Source organism: Cylas formicarius, unplaced genomic scaffold (genome assembly GCF_029955315.1).
Source record: "Cylas formicarius isolate icCylForm1 unplaced genomic scaffold, icCylForm1.1 PGA_scaffold_10__41_contigs__length_53128322, whole genome shotgun sequence".
NCBI lineage: Eukaryota > Metazoa > Arthropoda > Insecta > Coleoptera > Brentidae > Cylas > Cylas formicarius.
Window position 1 is genome coordinate 3,457,983 of NW_026844214.1, and position 22,825 is coordinate 3,480,807.

A 22,825-nucleotide genomic window follows, 5' to 3' on the forward strand; every position below is an offset into this window, starting at 1 on the left:
AAAGCCTAACGTGTAAGTTAGATTCTATCAAAAATGTTTTGTTTATTGGATAAGACCCTGTACCATACTGTACGGTTAGTGATATAGAATTTTCGCTGTCGCTGGAAACTGTAAACTCATATTTAGCCAGTCAATTTTTTCATTATTCGCAGAAATTGTTATTAACGTTAAAAAAAAATTATCTACTTGTTTGTCCCTGTTACGAAAAATTATTGATATTATTACACGTTGTCAGAACGATTAAATGCAGCGACCTTGCTCTATAAAACTCGATCAATAAAAAATATGGAAGTAACTACCTTGTTTTGTAGTATTAGAATAAAAATTGCGTAAATAAAAAGTCTGTTTCGTGCGAGCGCCCCAATTTTACTCAAGGAATAACCAAAACTAACGCTTCATATTGAGTGAACATATAAATCATAATATTTAGTTCAGCTTTAGGAAAATCCATACCGATTTATTTTTAACTTACTGACACCACAATAAACTTTATGAATTTATTTATTCAGTTGTCAGGTTGTCATTTTGTAATGTTATAGCAATATTCTTAGACAGAAAGAAGGGTAAATATTAAAACTTCATGCAAAATTCTAAGGTGTAAGTATTGTCAGGAATAAATAATGTAACTGTTTTAGATATTTAATCATTCCTTTTCCAAGGTCTACCGCAAATACTTTCATGAAATTTAAAAAAAAAATTTTTGTGAGGTCATTAATAAAAATTACAACAAAAAAAACAAACTTTATTTTTTTTTTTTTCAAAAAAATGAAATCATTTAGGAAAAACTGACTACCTCACTGAATGCGCAAAAATCTCTGTCGGACATTATTTTCACTTTTCACCAAAGCTTTACTATAATATAAAAAAGTTGAAAAATTTTGAAAAGAATTCGAAACAAAATCTATAATTTAAAATAATTTTAAATTTTGGATCCTAATCATCTTCACAACGGCGTCTGGTTTAATAAGTTCAATTTTTCATTGCTTTGTGATAGACCCGATCCTTGTAATTGCATTTTCAGTCCCACACAAATTTCCCATTATTTTACTTTCGGCATCACTGCTGATACCCTCGTTAGCGAACGAGGTTTTGTGGGTCATCATAATCCTAGTTACAAAACTTAGTTCTAGCTATGCCGATTTGAAAGCTAATTGTAAAACCATTCCCAACGGGAATAATTTGCTGGTATTAAGTAAAGTTTGCTATGTGGGAATGACGGAAATTGACATTATAAGGGGTGTTTTTTTCGATGTTGCAATAAAACAACGATGGATTATTCGATTGACATGAATTTTATTTATGCGAAAAATAATCTTGTGGCATTACATTTTAAATATAATTTCTGGCATATGACCGCCACGGCTGGCGCGGATGTAGTCCAATCTGGCGAATGTTCCAAATGGTCAAGCGTTTGTGGCTTATCTGCATAGACCAATGACTTTACATAGCCCCACAGAAAGTAGTCTAGCAGTGTTAAATCACAAGGTTTTGGAGGCCAATTCACAGGTCCAAAACGTGAAATTAGGCGGTCACCAAACGTGTCTTTCAATAAATCGATTGTGGCACGAACTGTGTGACATGTTGCGCCGTCTTGTTGAAGCCACATCTCCTGGACATCATGGTTATTCAATTCAGGAATGAAAAAGTTAGTAATCATAGCTCTATACCGATCACCATTGACTGTAATTCCACCAGCCCATAAAGCGCACCAAACAGTCAGTTGTTCTGGATGTAACGCTGTTTCGACATACACTTGAGGATTAGCTTCGCTCCAAATGCGGCAGATTTGTTTCTTGACGTAGCCATTCAACCAGAAGTGCGCTTCATCGCTAAACAAATTTCGCTTATGAAAATCGGGAACAACGGCAACCTCGTTTTGAGCCCATTCAACGAATCTACGCCTTACTTGATGATCGTTTGGCTTCAATTCTTGCACGAGTTGGATTTTGTAAGCACGTAAACCAAGATCCTTCCGCAAATTCTTCCATAAAGTGGATGGACACAGATCCAATTCGCTCTACATCAGCAATAGCTTCTTCTGTACGCACCATACGGCGTCTCTGGGGATGCGAGTTATCAATAAGAGTAAACGTGGTGCGAAAACGTTCCATGGTTAGTCGAATTAACTGCTCTGATGGACGATTTTGTCGACGATAAAATGGACGTAGTGCGCGATACGTATTCCGCACAGAACCATTATTTTCGAAATAAAATTGCACTATTTGCAAGCATTGTTCAGGCGTGAGTCTATTCATGATTCTATGCGTGAAAATGATACAAGATTTAAATTAAAAAAAATATATAATAAAAATATATATTTTCCCAAGTTCCCCAAATTGGGATCTTTGTTGTATCACAGATATAATTTTTTCACTTATAAATAATTCGAATACTAATCCAAAATTAGACGTACGATGTAGACGAAAGACTCACAGAAAATTAGAATTAGCAAATTGTTTAAAAGTGGCAGCCTCAACATAAACATCAAAATCAGACTCCTTAGGTGCTATATTTTCTGTACTTTTCTGTAAAATGGAGTCATGGACATTAAACGAGGCAACCGAGAGAAAACTGAAGGCCTTGAAATGTAGCTTTACAGAAGAATATTAACGGGTTCCTTCAAAAAAGTATTGGAACGAATAAAAAAGCAGTTAGAAATAATGAACACGACCAAGAAAACATATTATGACATTTACGGCATTTTAAAATCTGTTCTAAAAGATAAAAAACCAAAGAACATGGTTCTCAAAATTAACATCCCAATTATTTAGAGCAGCCGTGAACAAAATCGTTATAGCTAGGTGGATCGCCAATATTTGGAACGAATAGGCACCTGAAGAAGAATAAAAGAATGAATCGACAAAATTACTAAAAACACTCGTGAGAGAACGGAATATGCGTCATAGGGGACATTTCAATCAGAAATGGCCTCATCTATGTGATTTATGGGATACCCCGCGAGCTGAAGCACTTATTATTATTTATTCACCGTAAATTTTCGTTGTACTTTGCCCCTTTCAAGGTACGTAATAAGTAAAATCCGAATAATTTGTAATTAGTCACTGATGACAACCAACACATTTTTTCAGTATCTAAATTAATATGCTTTCTCGCATTTTCTGGGCTACCCTGTTTACGCGTTAAACATATACAATTTACTACATGATATAAAATAGTGGCTTGGCATTATGATTCGCACGATATGATCATTAGTCATTTACTGGAAATACTTATAATAAAGGACTGAAAAGAAGATCGACTTAGATTTTTTTTTACTTCATTAGTAATTATATATGCGTAATTATTCTGCTTTGGTTAAAACCCTTTAAAACCCTACGCATTTGTTATTAAAATAGTATAGTTTCAATGTTTCAGTAATCACTAACACACAACAATTATATGATATTATTACAATGATGATAATAACTGTCAATATAGGGTATCTTTGACAAGAGAATTCCAAACTTACGGCCATTAAAATTACACAGGCTCCAATTTCAAATGAACCGATTTGTTTATTCTAAAGAAATGAGGAAGAGTATTTGCCACCATGTTTATTGCTATTGCTCTGTCTTCCTCTGATGGAACCTTCTGTGTAGTTGATAACTGAATCAGTTTTTGATATTTTTGCGTATTTTATATGATAATATAGATTGGCACTGATTTTTTTTTATCTGGTTGATAACTTGTGTAGGTACAATATATTCAGTTACCCTGTTTCTTCCCTAAACTAGTTTCTAACTAACTTTACTGAGCAGTACTCTAAGCATTGGTATCGGATATTTATTAGGGGCACTGGTAATGAGCTTTAAATTTTAATTTAAATAAGTTTACTTTACTTAAGGACTTATATTTCACTTATGGAATTGTTGATTGTTAGCTATACGGAAATTGTAGTTTCTCCAAATTATTAATGATTGTAGTCTAATTTAGATTGCTATTTATAAATCAAAGTTGCTGACGTTTCACCAATCATCCTGTTGGCTTCTTCAGAGCTTAACTGAAACTAATTAAAATTGATCAATTTTAAGCACGCTGGAAATTAGTAACACTATTAGCACAACGAAGAGATGTTGTGGTCCGATAATCCAAAACAAAGAGAGTCTTCAGAGCTGTATTCTAAAGGATTTGTATTTTATTAAGGTTCAGTTTCCCACCAGTACCTCAGGTAGGTAAAGTCTATTCATAGATATAAGAAAGTGACTAACTGAAACGAATTAAGGAAAGAACCGGACAATCCGTTAGTTTTGTTAGGAACGATACTAAACAATATTTATTTATTTATGTATGTATTTATGTTTATAAAATTGAAAATTATTTTTATTACCTACTTAATGTTTAACAGAACTTTGTGGAGGGATGTTAAACACTTCCGTTTCCATACGTTTGAGGACATTGGAGTTAACACGGAGAAAAACATTGTTACGACGAATGGCAGATTTCAGTTGGTGCCAAACATGTTGAATGGGATTAAATATCGAAGCCTTAAAACCTTATGCCCTAGATTTTTTGCATAATTATCGCAGACGTATTCCTTTTGTAGTTTCAAGTTTTGTAGAATCTCAATTAATTGCTTTTTGGTATAATCTTCGTGAAAATAAAAGTCGTTATTATACATGTAGTTTTGGATTGTTGCTTTTGTGTCACATGAGGAAGGGGTTTTAGTCAATTGTCTACTGTGATAACTTGCATTGTCCATTACAATGACGCTATTAGGAGGAATGTTTGGAACTAGTTTGTTTTTAAACCAACTTTAAAATAAATAAGCGGTGGTGTCTTCATGGTAATCTAGAGAAGAATCTTTAATATTTTTCGCAGACAGACAGTGTCGAACCAGGTTTCATCCAAGTAAATAATTGGCCTTTGTTGTTCTCTGTAAATCCTAATTTGTTCTAGATATTCCAGTCGCCATTTCCGAATTCTAAAAAATTCCATTAAAACTTGCCTTTTGTCATTTTTTTTATCTAAAACCCATGTGTTGAATACACTGCCATAAGCTAGTTCTGCCACATTTAACACCGGTTTCATCTTTTTCAAGTCTACTGGTAAATTTTACGCGGTATTATGTCTTGATCAATTTCATCTATAATCGAGAAAATGTCAGCATCGTTTCTTTTTTTCTTCGCTGAAATGGGATTATTCACAATTTTCCATACAGTTGATGTTTGAATTTTCGTCAATGTGGCCATTTCTTCTAAAGATGCTTGCTTGCTGGCACCACGTTCAATGAGAGTCAAATAAACATTGTTTATAACTTTCTTAGTCTCAATAGAATAGTGTTTTCTACATTTGGGCGGGACCATCTTATACACGAAATAAGAATGATTACTAACAAACTTAAATTAAGTAGTATACCAAACCAAAGAATATTAAACACGGGTAGATATAAAATTATTTTCAATAACGGACCACAATTTTACCTGAATTTAGATTCCAAAACTTTAGGTAATAATCTTGTTGCATTGTATGTTAATGACCACCCTTGGATAATCCCATCCAAAAGCAATCGGTCACTTTCTTATATCTGTGAACAGATCATAACATATCTGTTAGTTATGATCATATATATGTATTGTAAATTAGATATTTACATTGTTTGTTAATGATTTTCTACATCTAAAGGCCGGGAATTATTTGGTTCTTGATATTTTCTATGTGTGTAGGCCAATTGAGATATTCATGCATGGAACACAGCAGTGGCCCTCAAGTTCAGATCCCTGAGGCACTCCACAATTGTTTCTGTAGCACTTGAGATATGGCTGTACTTCAGAAATCTAAAATATATAATTAAAAATTTCCCGCTTTTGTTATTAGGTATTAGTTTCATAGTGAAACGACTATCGCTCCACCTATATCGAAAACTTCAACTACTGTATTTTTCGATGTATATTCCTCTTATCTACCTCCGTAATTAATCAAGTGTCGGTTTGTTTCGCAAACGTTTATTTTAATGATAGCTCTCTTTATTAACTTAATTATTTGTGTGTATGTAACAAAAATTTTCTTACAATTTTATTGTTAAGGCATGAATCTCTGGTTAAGCATAGTTTGACGCCGCCAATCTCGGTCAAGCGTAAATTGAATTCCATAATTTATGAGTCATTTTCGTTTGTTTCGATTGTTTCGCGTGTAATTGCTTGTGTGTTAACGCGCGCATTGTTTATTATTGTTTATTGTTCACTGTATGGCGAGATTATTTTTATGATTAGCAATTCGATGCCTAACCAACTTCTAATCAATGATGATATATTTTTGGTCGCTGCGCATCCATTTTGCGAACAAATATAAGTGATTAATCTTATATCTTATACGATTTACTTAAACGGAATGGCACCAATTTGCATTCTCATTAAATCGGTTCGGAATTATACTGACCTTTGATTTCGCGTTGCGAATTATGTAACGGAGTCCTTGGATCGAAATCAAGTTCGAGGAACAGATTCTAGAGGTTACGGAAGCTGATTTATATGCAAGTCATCCGTGGAAACTATTTTAAAACTATAACCAAACTTTCCTTCACCAAATTGATTTCAAATTGTGCAAAAACGGTTGTTCTAGGGGTTGCAGAATTTGATTGGTTTCATTTTTTCCATTTATTTCAAACAGTAAATAACTGCGAGAAGCATTCTTGTAATTATCTTTTGATAGTTCTGTTGTATTATTATTATAACAAACAATAGAATATTAAAAGCTGTCCTTAGGTACACAAAGTGAGATGTACCGTGTCAAATACAAAAATTGTTAAAAAAAAGTTTTATATTTTTTAATGGAACGTCCAATATATTTATTATACGCTTAATAAAATTCCATGAAAATTCTGCATATTTCTAGTATAATATGCACTATATCCACATCCAATAGTTCTTTAGATATATAGAAAGATATATTTTTATATATACAGGGTGTTATAGAAATAACCTAAAGATAAACGTTTTATATTTTTTAATGGAACGCCCCATATATATATATATATATATATATATATATATATATATATATATATATATATATATATATATATATATATATATATATATATATATATATATATATATATATATATATATATATATATATATATATATATATATTATACTTTTAAATACAATCCCATAAACATTCTACACATTTCTAGTATAATTTGTCCCATACCCAAATGCAATAGTTTTTGAGATATTAGCGATTTTAACACAAAAGCAACAATGAAAAATAAAATAATATTCTAGAATTTTTAATTTATATCATAGGTGGCTGCGGAGTAGGTCGTCAGCAAAAAACAAAATTTTTTTTTATAACTGACAGTGAGAGTGACCAGTTACAGATTTAGCAAGACACGTTCTTTTCATTATAAAATGCCTTATTTTGAAAGAGAGGTCCGGTTATTTTTCATTTGTATACCGTGAAGGAGGATGATTTTGTTTCAATTTTGGTAGTTTTTGGTTAGCTTCTGTTATTGCCCACAAAATATCGTAAAAAAAACGTAAGTTTTGCATTTTTCGCAACTATCCGCACTTTAGATGCTTATAATTATGTTTCTTAGCATGTAGTTAATATATGTATTTATATTTATAGTCATTTTTACAGTTCATTTTATTGTAGTTATCTTTAAAGTAAATTTGTTTGTTACTCTTGGGCTAATGTGTAACAGTGCTAAATTGGCTCAAAGGAAACTAAGTGTAATTAATCCCGTGTAATTAAGTTCTCATCGAATCTACTACTAAAAGTTGAAGAAAATCACAATATTTCCATAAGAAAAATGTCAGAAAGCCCGAAATGAGAGCTTATAAAAGACCACTCCCAAAAAAGCAGGTCTACCACAAAATTATCGAGAAAAAAGGGTTGAGTTTTGCCATTCAATGGTGGAAAAAATTAACGGGAATGTTACTTATTTGAGTTTTTTTTACCGTCATCGTTTTTAAGCAGTAATATGATAAATCGAAAAAACAGCAGACAGTGGGCCACAAGAAGTTTTAATTTCAAGAACTTCAAACGTTGCTTTAAATAATAATGGTTATCTAAATTTTCTTCAGAACTAATTATAAAACTATTTGCATGAGCTCCCATTAAAACAACTAAGGAACCTCGTCTTTCAACAAGACGGCGCTCAAACTCATTGTGCAATATTCGTTAAAGACTATTTAAATTAAAAACTGGAAAAGATGGAACAATAAAATGGCCACCCAACAGTCCTCACCTGACGTCGATAGATGCATTTTTATAGGGTACTCTAAAAGGCCGTGTAATTGCAAATACCCTCGAAAAAGCCTGATTAACACAGAAGTTTCAATTCGAATTGAAGAATATTCCCAATCTATCACTATTTAAAAAAGTCAACTCCAAACTCCTAAATTAAATCACTTATTTGTGATTATAACAAATTTAATAAAAACCTAAAGAATTAAAGAATTATTGTTGTGTGAGAATAATTTTTAACACAAAAGTAGTATACTTCTTACACAGTATTATCTTCTAGACTTGTAAAAGAAAACTAACACGCATCGCAAAGTTGCAAAATAGTAGCGAGTTTTTTATTTTCAAATATGTTTTCTGTTATGACCACAGATTTTTTTCTCCTGATTTCAAAAATATATGGATTTTTGTTATTTGTGTTAAGCCGTTCTTGAATTATTTAAGTTTGAATTTGAAAACACTAAAAATTCTACAGAACATAATATCAACGACAAACGGTAATAAAACCGATAATTAAACGAACAATAATGAAAATATAACGTGAAATAAATGGCTATGTTTAAAAATGAGGAACAAACATCACTTAAAGTCAGGATGCTTGAGTAAAGTCTGTTCATAGATATAAGAAAGTGACCAATTGCTTTTGAATGGGATTATCCAAGGGTGGTCATTAACATACAATGCAACAAGATTATTAACTAAAATTTCGGAATTTAAATTCAGGTAAAATTGTGGTCCGCAATAATAATAATTTTATACCTACCTGTGCTTAATATTCTTTGGTTTGGTATACTACTTAGTTTAAGTTTATTAGTAATCATTCTTATTTCGTGTGTAATACAGCGGGTGTTGAATCGTGTTGGAATTATGCAAAATATGTGCGAGTCTAGTGTATCTCAGGAGATGCTGCCGCCCAAATGTAGAAAACACAAATCTACTGAGACTAAGGGAGTTATAAACAATGTTTGTTTGACTCTCATTGAACGCGGTGCCAGCAAGCGAGCATCTTTAGAAGAAACGGCCATAATGACGAAAATTCCAACATCAAGTGTATGGAAAATTGTGAATAATCCCATTTCATCGAGGAAAAAAAGAAGCGATGCTGAAATTTTCTCGAGTGTAGATGAAAGTGATCAAGATAAAATACGGCGTAAAATCTAGGGCATACAATTTTAAGGCTTCCACCTTATCACTGTATATTTAATCATATTGAACCTGTTTGACACCAACTGAAATCTGCCATTCGTCGTAACAATGTTTTCCCCAACTAACTCCAGTGTCCCCAAATTTATAGAAACCGAAGTTTTTAACATCCCTCCAGAAAGTTGGGCAAATAAACATATAGAAAAAGCAGAAAAATCGTATATCCATATTGCAAATAATATAGAACAAATAATAATTAGAACGGGCGATGATAGCGATAGTGATACTGATATATTATGTGAATAATTTAAGTAATTTAAGTAGATAATAAAAATAATTTTTAATTTTATTTTCGATTTAAACATAATTACATAGATAAATTAATAAATATTGGTTAGTATCTTTCCTAACAACACCCCAAATAATTAGATTCTAAGCAAAGTACGGACCTGTTCGGCCATATTCCATTCTTACAGCTTGTCCGGGTCTTTCGTTAATTCATATCAGTTAGTCACTTTCTTGTATCTATGAACAGACTTTACTAAGGCATGTTAATTCTTGTGATTTTTTGTTGTTGTCAAATTTCTTATTTTCATTATGTTTATATAACTATTGAATAATTGTCTACTGCCGCCAGATTATATAACGATAAACGTTGTTGTATGTTGTATGTGTCACTTTATTATTACTTTATTATTATTTTTGTTATTATTTTTTGTCTTTCGTGTTATTATATTTTCTTTTTTGAGTTTGTTAAAACTTATATGGTAATCTTGCCGTTGCGTTCATCTTCTTGATGTAAAAACCTACTTCCAGTTATTTATTTAACTTAGTTGAACTGAATTTCGCTCTTCTTTTCCGAATGAAGGCCTTTATTATTATTATAATTATTATTATTATTATTACTATTATTAATATTTCCTAAAATTTTCTTAAAATTGAAGGAAAATTTCTTCTTCACTCTGTACCATGTACATAAAAAGAACGCATTGTATATATTACTGGGTGTAACTACCCCCCCTCCCCCCCAAAAGTTTATCAAAATTTGACTGAAGTTCGTAGGTGTCTCGGGTCGATATTATATTAAATAGAACTTCCTTTAAACAAATTTCATAAAATATCACCCTGAATTTTCGAAAAAGAAAATTGTAGACACAGAAGAGCCTGTCAAACTGAGCAATAACTACCGAATTGAGAGAAAAAAATGCAGCCGAGCGCAAAATTGCGGCGTCCTAAATACTACAAATGGATTTTCATGGTTACGCGCATCGTTAGCCAGTAATGCCACACTTATGGCCACATGCGCGTAATTTCTTCTTATTAAGGTAATTATTAAATCAGAATTCGTAGATAGAAACAAAGCGACCTTCGGTTCACGCGGCCCGGTTTCTTCTGCATTAAAATCGGCAACTTCCTCTTAATTAGTCGGCCAGCTTCGCAAGGCAACATCGTGGATTTAAAAAAAGCATCTGTGCAATGAGCGCTCAGGCAAATCGACGGTGTTTACGTTGAAATCGATATCGAAATTGACTGTTCCGGGGTGGGGTATAATTTAGAAAACTATAAAAAATTGTTTTCGACTAAACTTGGCGACAATAATTTGCAGTTTTTTTTATTTTAATTTTCGGAACGATCCGATGATATCTACTTTTGTCAGAACCCCTAATCATTGTTTTTAATAAATGTCTGGGGACGAATTCGTTAATATCTGTCTTAGGGGGTGTTTCCAAATTGCTGGAAAATGGCTCTTACGTCACTTTGTCGACGTGTTTGAGACTGCAATTTATTGCTTTCTCTTGTAAAAATCCCATAGATCCAAATCAACATTGGTTTTCACAAAACACGTTAATTCTTTACAAACTTGGCTCCGTTAATCCAATTTTTCCATGTATAATGGTTTTTAAAAGTGCGCTGTGTACACTGGCTTTTCACAGGCCTTCGATAAAGTACATCGCCCATCTCTGTGTAATTTTACCTAGGGTGTCCCGCCAGGGATCTCATCTGTACCCTTTATTTTTGCAATTCTATTCGTGCACTTTTGAAAAAAAAAGAGATTGGTTCACATTTAGGTCGATCTTGATAGATTTTATGATTATTGCAGAAAACACAGATACTTCTTAAATCTTGCTGAAGGTCAATGTTTTCTGTTCACAAGGAAAAAGGATACTATTGATATTAACTTAATGCTTGGTAATAAACAGCTGAAAAGAGTTAACCAAGTAAAAAATTTTGAGGCTCATATCGCAAGTATTGTCAATAAATGTTTGAGAATTCTGACGTTCATTTTGAGAACTACCAAAACAATCATTAGTCAGCAATAATTGTGTATGTGTCATGATTAGATTCCCATCCACAGTCTGGATTATTATTAATAGTCAATACATCGTCAGAATAGAAAACACACAAAATCACTATTTAACAGCTTAAACCTCGGATCCAGTAGAGATCGACACCTTTAGTGGTACGAAGAAAACTTAAAATTTTTGAGCTTGAAACTTTGCTGAAGAAACTTTTATGAAGTAGCTTTTCTTTACCAAGTTGCAATAAAACCTTGTGGATTCTTCTTTTTGTATAAATTATTATAAATTACCTTTCTAGCTTTCCGATAAGGAGATGTGCTCGGATTTACAATAATTGTATTTTTCAAAACTGTATAGATACAGATACATATATTTCATTTAAGCTTTAAATGATTGTAATAATTTATTAAAATGTAATCCTTTTTTTTTCATTGACAAAAACGCTTTTATAATTTTTTTTTAATATCTTGTACAGGGTGGTAAAACAGATACCGAGTTGTGTTAAAAAATTTATATTTTATTTTATTTGTATTTTAGACCTTTTTTTTTAAATTGGCATTTAGAATTTTCACATTTTTAATATATCATTGGATTAAATCAAATTGTACAATAAAAAAAATCAAAAATAGTTTACAGACAGTGCTTTAGGGTCAACACCTGAAACACAGAAATGTACGACGAAACTTAAAAAATTCTGAGGCTATAGTGTCAACTAGATAAAGTTATTTTTTTTTACAAATTTTAATTTTAACTTATTTTAATGCTTACGCTTTATACCGATATTGAAAAAACAACAATTGAAGTAATTAACTAGATCCCACCTATGCTAAATCAAAGTTAATCATTACACAAAATTTGAGATATAAAGTAACAACAGCGGTCATTTATTTTATTTTATTTTATTCACTGGGTTTAATACTCAAATATAATCAGTTTTTTATCGTTTAAAGAGTTAAAAATGAATCGAATAACAAAAGAAATAATTATAGTTTTGATTAGATTGATATTGCTCAAAATTCAACAGTTAAATTAAAAGCTCAAAGCTTACACAAAAAACTGTATACAGTGGGGATAGTCTTTTTATCGATTTTCTAAAATGACATCCTGTCTTTATTTGATAAAGGTAACCAAAGAATTCGAAAGGTTAACATCAATTTACATCAAGTAGTAATATCAGTTAAGAAATAAAATTGATTATTATTATGGAAGGAGTAAAAATGCGCCATTGTTTAGTCAATTTAAAGAGTTTAAGTATGATGTTATCTATTTTGTTCGTATAGATACAATTATTAATATAAAAAAGGTTAGAAAAGTACAGTTTTATTGACAAGCAATTTAGTTTTTTAATTCAACTCATTCAACTGAAACTGTAAAAAAATGATATTAACGATGAATTCGCAGAAGAATGCCTTACTTGAAAATCATTTTTAAATATAGTTAATAAATCAATGTTACTTCAGCACCTGATTTATTTAACTACATTTATTCCAAAGATTTCTAATAGTGATACAGACTTTCACATATTTCTCACAATTCTTTTAAGTAGCGCTTCAAGAAAAAGATCATTTTCCATTTTAAAATCAGTCAAAAAAGATAACCGAGGAAACTCTTGGGGTAACAATAACTCAATTTCTTTTGCAGTGCTGTCAATTGGAAAAAAATTATTAAAAAAAAGATACAGATCCTATATGCCAAATTCCAAATCTAGAAATTGAAATTCTTATATTTATTTTTTTGGCTTATTGACTTTTGATATACTTATTTATATTGAACAAAACATTTAGATACTCGACGCGCGTTTCGCCAACCAAGTTAGCATTTTCAGGAAAAGATTAAAAAAGATTATTGTGTGTTAGTACAGTGCCGAAGGTTCCAATCAAGAGTTTGAAAACATTTAGATACCTGCCTTTTCATTTCATTGTATGAAACAGCTATAATTTTTTTTAAATAACATTTTTAATATACTTGTTTGTTTGTTTTTTAACAACGAAAAGATAAAAAAGGAAGAGCTCCGATTTGAGTGTCCAGCTATGTAAATCCGGAGCTGAAGAAAATTTCACTGCTGGTATTCTATTTATAAATCGGGATTCTGAAAGCGGCAGCACATCGTAATAGCAATCACGATCATCTGGCCTAGATAAGGAAAAGTAAAACGACAATGTTTTGCAGAACGAACGTTTCGGATTTGTCGATCCCTATCAGGTACACGTAACGAAGGGTTGAAAAACCTTAAGGGAAAAAAAGGAAAATTACGAGCATGCAAGTGCTGTAATCAGACTGATTTGATGTAATGGAATTGGCATCGGACGTAATGACTTGCTATTTGTTCACAAAAGGGTGTATTGTGGTACAAAATATTAGCAATTTTGTTCCGCGTTTATCGTAATATTTTTACGACGATGCATTGTGTGGTTTTTGCAACTGCTATCAATTTATTATTGTTTACAATTGCCATTCGATTTTTAGTTACGCTTTTATCATCGCGTTCTATAATAATAATAATAATGTTTATTTCCATTGACTTTTAACAAAAGTATCGGACAATTTCAACAAGTAATACATTAGAACACCAAAATACAAACTTTAATAACAGATACGTACCAATACACAAAGTATATGACACTGAGAGATCAGCATTACTACAATCAAAGTATTCATCGATAGAATAAAAAACATTCTCATTCAAAATGAGCTTTAATTTTTGCTTAAATAAATGGACAGGCAATATCTGTCTGACAGACAAAGGCAACTTATTATATAGTTTTATTGGTAAAATCATAGGGCTATTAGCTACTTTGGCTTATGACTTGGCACCAGCAAATTATAATCTCCATTCTTCCATTCTGATCATGCAATTATTACATAGATTACTCTTTATGTAAATTATGCTATTTAATATAAGGAGAAAGGGAAATGATAACACATTTAATTTTGGGAACAGGGTTCTACAAGAGTGACTGTATTGGGTTTTTGGGTATATTTTCATAAAATAGCACAAATACATTTACTGAGAGACGTGTAACGTGACAATGATGACTCACAAATCGCAAAATAGTATTAATTGCTAAATTAATTGATTCGCAAGAAGCGCAAACTGAAGCGGGGGTGTCACCAAGCCAGAGCTCCACAAAACAAAACTAGATTAAACAACACCACACAACAGCTTAAAAGGAATATTTAGAACATTGAGAATAATGCCTGACTACTGTAGTCGAAGAAAACATCAACCCAATGGAGGTTCATGGATATGACCTAATTACAGACGAAATTCTAGAGTATCTACCAAAAAAAACCATAGTCAAACTGATCCATATTTTCATTGCACTAGACTTAAATATCTAGGGGAAGTAATAATGATTCCTAAACCCTAAAAACCGCTAAGCGAAGATTCCTCATATATGCGAGTGATATCAATACTATTTGCTTATTGCAACTGCTTTAAAATTGTTTAAAAATTATTATTCGAATTGGATTTTGGTTCCTTTATGCAACAATTTCGTGAAGTAGCTCTCACAACTGACGAATATCAAAATATCGGTGGATAGATGAATTGATTCGCAAAAAGCGTGAACTGAGGCGTCACCAAATCAGAGCTCGACAAAATAAAACTAGATTGAACAAAGCCACATAACCGCCGAAAAAAAGATATTCAGAACACTAAAAATAATGCTTTAAATGAGTACATCAATGAATTGACAATTCAAAAATCTACGAATTACTTACTATGGAAAGCCACCAAAAGACTAAAGAGACCAATCAGAAATAACGATGGAAGCTCTAGAAATAATGAGCAACGAGATAAATAAGAACGAAATTGTATAGTTTGACATGACAATTGTTTCGACCAAATCAAATGTAGTATTTACAAACTACCTGCTACTAAATATACCGAAAAATTACCATAAAACCTTAATAAATGTTGTTGAGAGAATTTAAGTTTAATAATGGAGAGGTATTTTGTTAATCTCCATAGCTTCCAATAAATTTAATTTTCTACTTTTTATGGCTGTATGTAAAATATCAAAATTGTCGTCAAAAATGTGTTTTTCTGTGTTTAAGTGTGTAGCATAATTAGAATCTGGACTATGGTTTTTAAACGCTATTTTATGTTCGTTAATGCGTTTCTTGAAGGGTCTACCTGTTTGTCCAATATAAATTTTAGAACAAGATACGCATTGTTCAGAGATTTTTATGGATAATTTGGAAAATGTCATACTAGACCACCCTTTAAGTAAAAGTTTTCTATGGTGGTATAGATACGTGGATGATGTCTTTGCTTGCTTTGTTGGAACGGACAAACAATTTAATTCACTATCGATATTGAACAGGATAACTCTATTAATTTTTTAAGCTTAGCTATTACGAAAGCGCAAAACAAATTAGATTTTTCAATATATCATAAACCTTCACACACGGACACAGTCATACATAACAGCTCAAATCACCCTTGTACACACAAAATGGCTGCATTTAAATCTTTTATATCTTAAATCTTATGTAAAATATCAAAATTGTCAAAAGTTTGTAAATATTACATTTGATAAAGACACGGTGTTGTCGAAATAATTGTCATATGAAAATATATAATTTCGTGAAAATCTGAACTTTTAGTTCTAATTTTTTTTTGTATTTACCATTTCTTCATAACTTCTGAAAACAATGAGATAATGAACTTTATCCTGTACAATATTTTGAATATTTATTTTATTGACATTATCCGATACTTATGTAAGTCTAATGGAAATGAAGATTATTACAATCATTATCAATAATAATATTAGCATTCTATAATTTAACAGTAAAATTTTTTAAACCGGATCCAAACAAAAAATGCATTAAAACATGGTCATTCTTAAATGTGCGGTAAGAGAAAATACCTCCTTCGTTTACATCCATTTTAAAAAGCACTTCAAGCACTCGTGTTATATTTTAATAAAAATCATACTGTTCGCATTGACGTATTTCTGTCAAAATGGTGGTTGCCATATATGGGGTTACCGCCTTGTTTTCGCCAAATCCGACCAAAGCGCCATCGTATGGGCGCGAGTAACAAAATTTCGATCGATTAGCCGCTAAAAATATATTATAATAATATTATATTTTAACTTGGCAATTGACGCGACCATGCATTGTATTGCTTCAAGGTTCAAGGTTTGCGCTTCTGAATAATTTTGGGTGGTGGAAGATTTACACCATCGTGTTGCCTTTATATGGTACGGGTATATAAATGCAAGTGTCATTCTCACGTAAACAAGACGTCTGATAAGTTACGGCAACAGGTTCGACATGAAAACATTAGTGCTGGTTGTTCTTGCGATCGCCGCTCTCGCCAAGGTGAGCTTTTAACTCAAAAATAAGAATTTTATTGTTATTAGAATTATTAATATTATCATTGGATATATCGTATATTAAAAAGGAATAGAACAACGAATAACAAATAAAATAATACAGGTTGTTTCATGTTTCGGGTTACCCAAATAAAAATCATGTACAGGGTGGTCGTAATTAGAGTGTTTCAACAGGAAAAGAACAGGTCTGAACTAAAAACAGCAAAATTGACTTACATGTCAAGGGCTCGATTTTTGAAAAACATTTATTAAATTTTCGGCCCTTTGAAAATTCCCCATAACTTTTTTTATTTAAGAAAATTTGGCATTTGGATAAAAAGATTATTAGACCAGTTCTCCGTTTTCTCATAACTTTCTTATTTTATATGGTAATCATAGGTGGCCATGATCTTAAAAAAAAATGCCAGTATCGAGCCCTTTCCAGCTGTAGAGATTTATCTGTCATGAATAAAGGCGCAAATATAGGGCTTTTTTTTATGTATTAGTAGACAGTGAATTATGAAAGTATGAAAAGTATGATACGATAACGTGTCAAACCGAATAGACAGCCATTGAACTTAATTTCAATACATATGCAGATACAGATTAAATTCTTATCGCTGAAACACAGAAAACCCTCATGCTGCAGTGTATCAAAATGGCTTTGGAATCAATGTATGGATAGGAATTTTCCTAGGCAGACTTGTGGGACTTTATTTTTTTATATAAAAAAGGGAGATTAACAGATCTTATATATAAAGAAAAAGTTTTCCCAAGCAAAGCAGAGTTAGAGGAAGCCTCTCGAGAAGTGTCTGCCATCAATCTTATAGTTTAGTGTATTGAAAAGATTTGTATACTAATATTTATTTTGTTGTTCTAATGTTATTTTGTTTCGTTAAAATAAAATTAGACTGTTTTCTAAATAATCACAAATATTAAAATTAAATATTAAAAATGAAAATTAAAATATTAAATGGTTCTAAGGTTTCGTGTTTCTCACTTAAATTATTTTAAATTGTCCTTGTCTTCATTAAATTATTTTAAACGTTTCTATGTGAAGCCTTTTTGAACGTATTATGCACGGCCTACTAATATATACACAAAAAATACCCTACATGGCTGATAACACGGAGAAATGTAGAAAAAATTCGACTACCTCGCTGCATTTGCCTTAAAAAATACATTCATGTTGTTATTTACGAATACAAAAGTTCCATAAATACAAAAGTTGCACAGAAGCGAAATTTGAAAAATGCCTTATAACTCGTTTGGTAGCGGTTTGAACAATTAACTGTTTCTGAAAAATCGATCTGTTGACATGTAAGTCGATTTTGCTGTTCAAAAATAGACTTTTCCGCTTAAAACACTCCAATTACGACCACCCTGTACACTTCAAAAATGGTCAACACTTTTTGCAAAATTAAGGGCCAATTATGCTTCAACTGGATTAAAATTTTGAAGTCAGCGAATGGTATTGTCAAAGAGATTTTTGCAGTTTTTTTTTTAATTTACTTTAAATATAAGGGCAACTTTTTTGGCTCTCGAGTTGCTAACACGAACTAAAAAGTATTTTTCTGATTTATTTTTGGTACCACTTGATTGACTTCGTTTTAAACAACTCGCACTAAAGAAAATGATAAAAATGGTGACCACCATCTACGACGTAAGGGTTTTCGCAATCTGTATGAAAGTCGTTTCCTTTAAAAATATTTAACACTTAAAAACCAGCAGTTTTATAAGAAGTTTTTGTCTCTGTTTTTTGAAATACTCTGCATAAAAAAACAACTAATTGAACGCGTAGGATTGGTGCATATTTTTTTTATTTCGTTTCGATATTTAATTGTTTCCGCTTCAAAGGTTCAAATTACGCGAAGATTTAAGTTTTTATATTATATTTTATGGGTGAATTGTTCTCCGCCTTTATCTCATTATTCTATGCATACTAAACTGAATGGTTGAATATCGCGTGAACAATTTCCTGTTAAACGTATGACAGTTGCAAATTGGAGTTCCATTGTCAACCGGATAGAAATATTTCTTGCTAGTTTCTATTGATTTCGCATAGATTAAGACGGATTTTCTGTGAGCGTTCAATTATATGGGGCAGTTGTTTATGAAACTGCTGCACGCGATGTACATAGTTATTAATTTACAGGGTTTCTACTATATAAATATGCATTCCTTTGAAAGTTTTGAAGAAAACAAATTATGTACCTTGTGCCTCTTAAGCATTATTGAGTCGCCTCTAAAGAATTTTCGGAACTGGGAGGAATCTAAGGTAAATCAGCACGAAAAATAAGAATATTAGGAGCTCTTAGAGACTTACGGGATACCCTATTTAATGGTAATAGTATATTATGCAACAAGTGCGGTAAACGGCATTTGACTATCGAGTTCATTTGACACGAGCTGAGCGAACGAGTTAGTTTTTGCATACATTTTCGCAAAAAAACGAATATATTCACTGACATGACTGTCAGAATTGACAAACGTCAATTCAAAACTGTAGAAGTTAAAAGGAAAACTAAAACAAACTCTTACGGACTTTTAAAAGAATATTTTTATATTTAAATTCATATCTCAAATTATTATTATAAATAATTGGTATATGTTACGTTTTGTTGCTGAAATACTGGACATTATTATTTTTTGCACACAGAGTGTCTTGATAATTGTACAATATTTCATGTTTTTTCTGAAGATAACCAATAATAAAATTTTATTTTTATTATCGTTTCTTCTGCATATTGGGACGTAGGGGCGACACCCGCGTGTCTTTCCGAGGATTATGACTCTTTGTACGACCCTGTATTATATTATTGGATGAAAAAAAAAAAGAATTCCACAATTATTTTTACGTGAGAAAGGAGTAAAAAAAGGTGCTTGGTATTCAGTGTATGTATTTTAAAACAGTTCTAATAAGGTAAAGAGGATCAAGTGGGGGCTAGTAAATTTATTCTACAATGCGTTTTGCCACGCCTCGCCAGGTATATAAACAAAATGGTTTCCTTAGAAACGTTTACTAAGGCGTTTACATATATTTACCAAAAACATTCATCCACGTATACACAAAATTTGTAAACATTAAGTTTGGGTAATTATAATAATAATATAATATAATTAAAAACCCATATTAGGTACCATTTTTACAACGCCAAGTAATTAGGTTCAAGATAAGTTTAATAACGGAGATTGGGCTTCAGGCAAATTTTGATTAAAGAACGAAATTATGATTAAATAAACTGAATTTTTGGGATCACGCTTTTCAATGAATTGAATTGTTTATATATTCATATCATTACAAAAAAGTTGATTTTGTTTGTTTTTTATTTATTTTATTCAAAATTTCTTTAAAAAATTCTAGTCTTTAAAGCTATCTTGGTATCAGTATAAGAACGTCTTCATTAAGCTTCTTGTAATGATACTACATTCCAAATTCTTCTTGCCCATTAATATTAACACAGATTTGACTATATTATTGGAATTAAACATTTGGTTTTTTAAAAACACCATTCTAGATTTTAATTGTCACCAGGTATCGGCTGCTAACATTCAATTATTTAAAAAAATGTTATCCTTAAATTTGAATCAATCGCCCTCCGAAATATTTTACATTTTTTAACACCCCCTATTGTTCACACAAAACAGATATTATTTAAAATAACTGCAACAAATACAATTTACGCAAATAAAGAAACGAAAATTAGGTCTATGTTTCTCACCCAAAAATTTTATCTATTCCACAAATGTAATTATCCTTCGTACAAAAGTACAAGTGCAAGTATACAAAAAAATATATACGATTAAATGAAATCCAGAATAAATAGGTACAGAAATATAATACATTACATATAAATAGAAACACGTATGAAGATGAACCAAAAAAAAAAAAAAGGGAAAATATCAATCATGATTAAATACGGGCCGCTATCATGAATCAGATTAATATATTTTATCACTTGATTGTATTCTTCTACAAAATAAAACCATTGTTCCATAAAAAAATGATTTTATTTGTGACCTTATTTAGAAACAGGTTATATATGCTTAAGTCCAGATAATTTTTCACGCTGTTGCAAATTTGATGAGGAAGTGGGATATGAGTGAAATGATAACAAATTTTTCGATTTGTGAATTTTTAAAATTGTGTGATACCGAGGGCAGTGGTATAACCCTAAGTTCTGAAGAAGAGGTTGACAAGGGCCTCTACATCCCGCGTTGAATAAATTTCTGGTAGCTCATTTTTATGGATTCGGTTGAGTTTCCCCACAATGTATGCCAAAATTGAGTGAAAAGAATGAAAACATTAACTAGTGAACCAATGATGGGTATTTTCTATTTCCGACCCTGTTTCCCCTCTGTATTCGGGTTTTATGCGTTAAATGCAGATTCGTCTGCAAAATTCACCGGAACCGCAGGGTCCATACTTTTTAGGAGATCATTAATATAGACTAGAAATAATAATGGACCCATAGTGGAACCCTGTGGGACTAGACATTTCGTTATTGCAAACAACTGCTTACTTTCCATTCGAAAGATAAGATGATATAACATCCAGAGCAATCTAGTTTTTTCACTAAAACTGAATGACTGGCACAGTCAGAGCCCTTGAAGAGCTCACACAGTGTTAAAGTGCTTTGCTCCCATAGCGATAGTCCTTCTGTAGGTGAACACACTTTTCTAAACCAAAACTTATATCAAAATAATAAAACAATTGAGAATGCATAAATAATCATTGCATAAATTTTCGAAACTATTGGGATGGTTGAAATGGAACGATAATTATTCGGACCGGACACCTATTTTGTGCATTGGCACAATTTTAGATACTTTAAAATTTTCTTGATATGCTTCAATAAGGAAACATCCATTAATTATGTCGTTCAATAAAAGTCCAGAGGTGTTGAATTATTCAAGAAAATTTTAACCTCCTGGATCTCAATAATTGTACCAATAGCAATTATGAATTATTTTCAGGCTGAGCTGACAGAAGAACAAAAGCAGAAACTGAAAGAGTCCCATCAGGTGTGCCTGGCTGAAAGTGCGGTCGACGCAGAGCTCATAACAAAAGCTAGACAAGGCGATTTCACCGATGACGACAAACTGAAGAAGTACGCGTTCTGCATGTCTAGACGTATCGGATTCCAGAACGATGCAGGAGAAATTCAGGTCGACGTCATCAAACAGAAAGCTTCCTCTGTGGTGAAAGACCCGGCCGTTCTCGACAAGTTGGTCCAAGATTGCGCTGTCAAAAGGTCCAGTCCTGAAGAGACCGCGTTCGAAACGTTCAAATGTTACTACACCAATACCCCCAATCACGTCTCTGTATTCTAAAATGCCACTCTTGTGATAAACTCGATCAGTATTGATTAATTTTAATGCCTAATTTCTTATGATATGTTGGATCGTATGATATATAAGTCTCTTAACGGTCAATGTTGTTTTAATTGTGTTTACCGAACCTATCAAACCCCTTGGAGGAAATCTAAATCAATTTTAAAATTCTTGGAGAACACTTGAAATTTGCTCACAAAACTTGCCAAAATTTGAAGAAATGGCAACAGTTAATACACAATGGGCAAGTGCCGGCAGCGTAGCTCAATAAAAACTAAATTGAAAGCTGAAAACCAAAACATCTTTTAAAGAATCGAATTGAATTCTGAAACTTCAAGCTAGAATCTTGGATTTATTTTTTCTCATATTAGTATTCGATGTCGCAGTGCTTCCTCTCGTGTTACGTTATCATCACGCCATCTACCGTATAGCGAGAGCTTCATTTTTAAGCTGAATTAAAGCCTTTTCAATGGGCTATGGCGAGAAAAATCCCGCACTCTCTATGGTGTTTTTTCAGCTCAAGTGTATCAA

The 22,825-nt window shown here is 31.8% G+C and overlaps 2 protein-coding genes across 2 annotated transcripts in view; one reads left to right on the top strand and one right to left on the bottom strand.

Annotated features, from left to right (window-relative positions):
• Window positions 1-22,396, top strand: part of LOC132708135 (uncharacterized) — a 28,335-nt gene extending 5,939 nt beyond the window's left edge. The window contains exons 3-4 of the mRNA XM_060680266.1: window positions 16,884-16,967; window positions 21,938-22,396. Of these exons, the coding sequence (XP_060536249.1) occupies window positions 16,884-16,967; window positions 21,938-22,294 (441 nt within the window). The 3' untranslated portion in view covers window positions 22,295-22,396. The remainder of the gene's footprint in view (window positions 1-16,883; window positions 16,968-21,937) is intronic.
• The window catches only part of LOC132699254 (calbindin-32), a 369,234-nt gene that overhangs the window by 194,624 nt on the left and 151,785 nt on the right, over window positions 1-22,825 (bottom strand). The gene's annotated exons all lie outside the window — the stretch shown is intronic.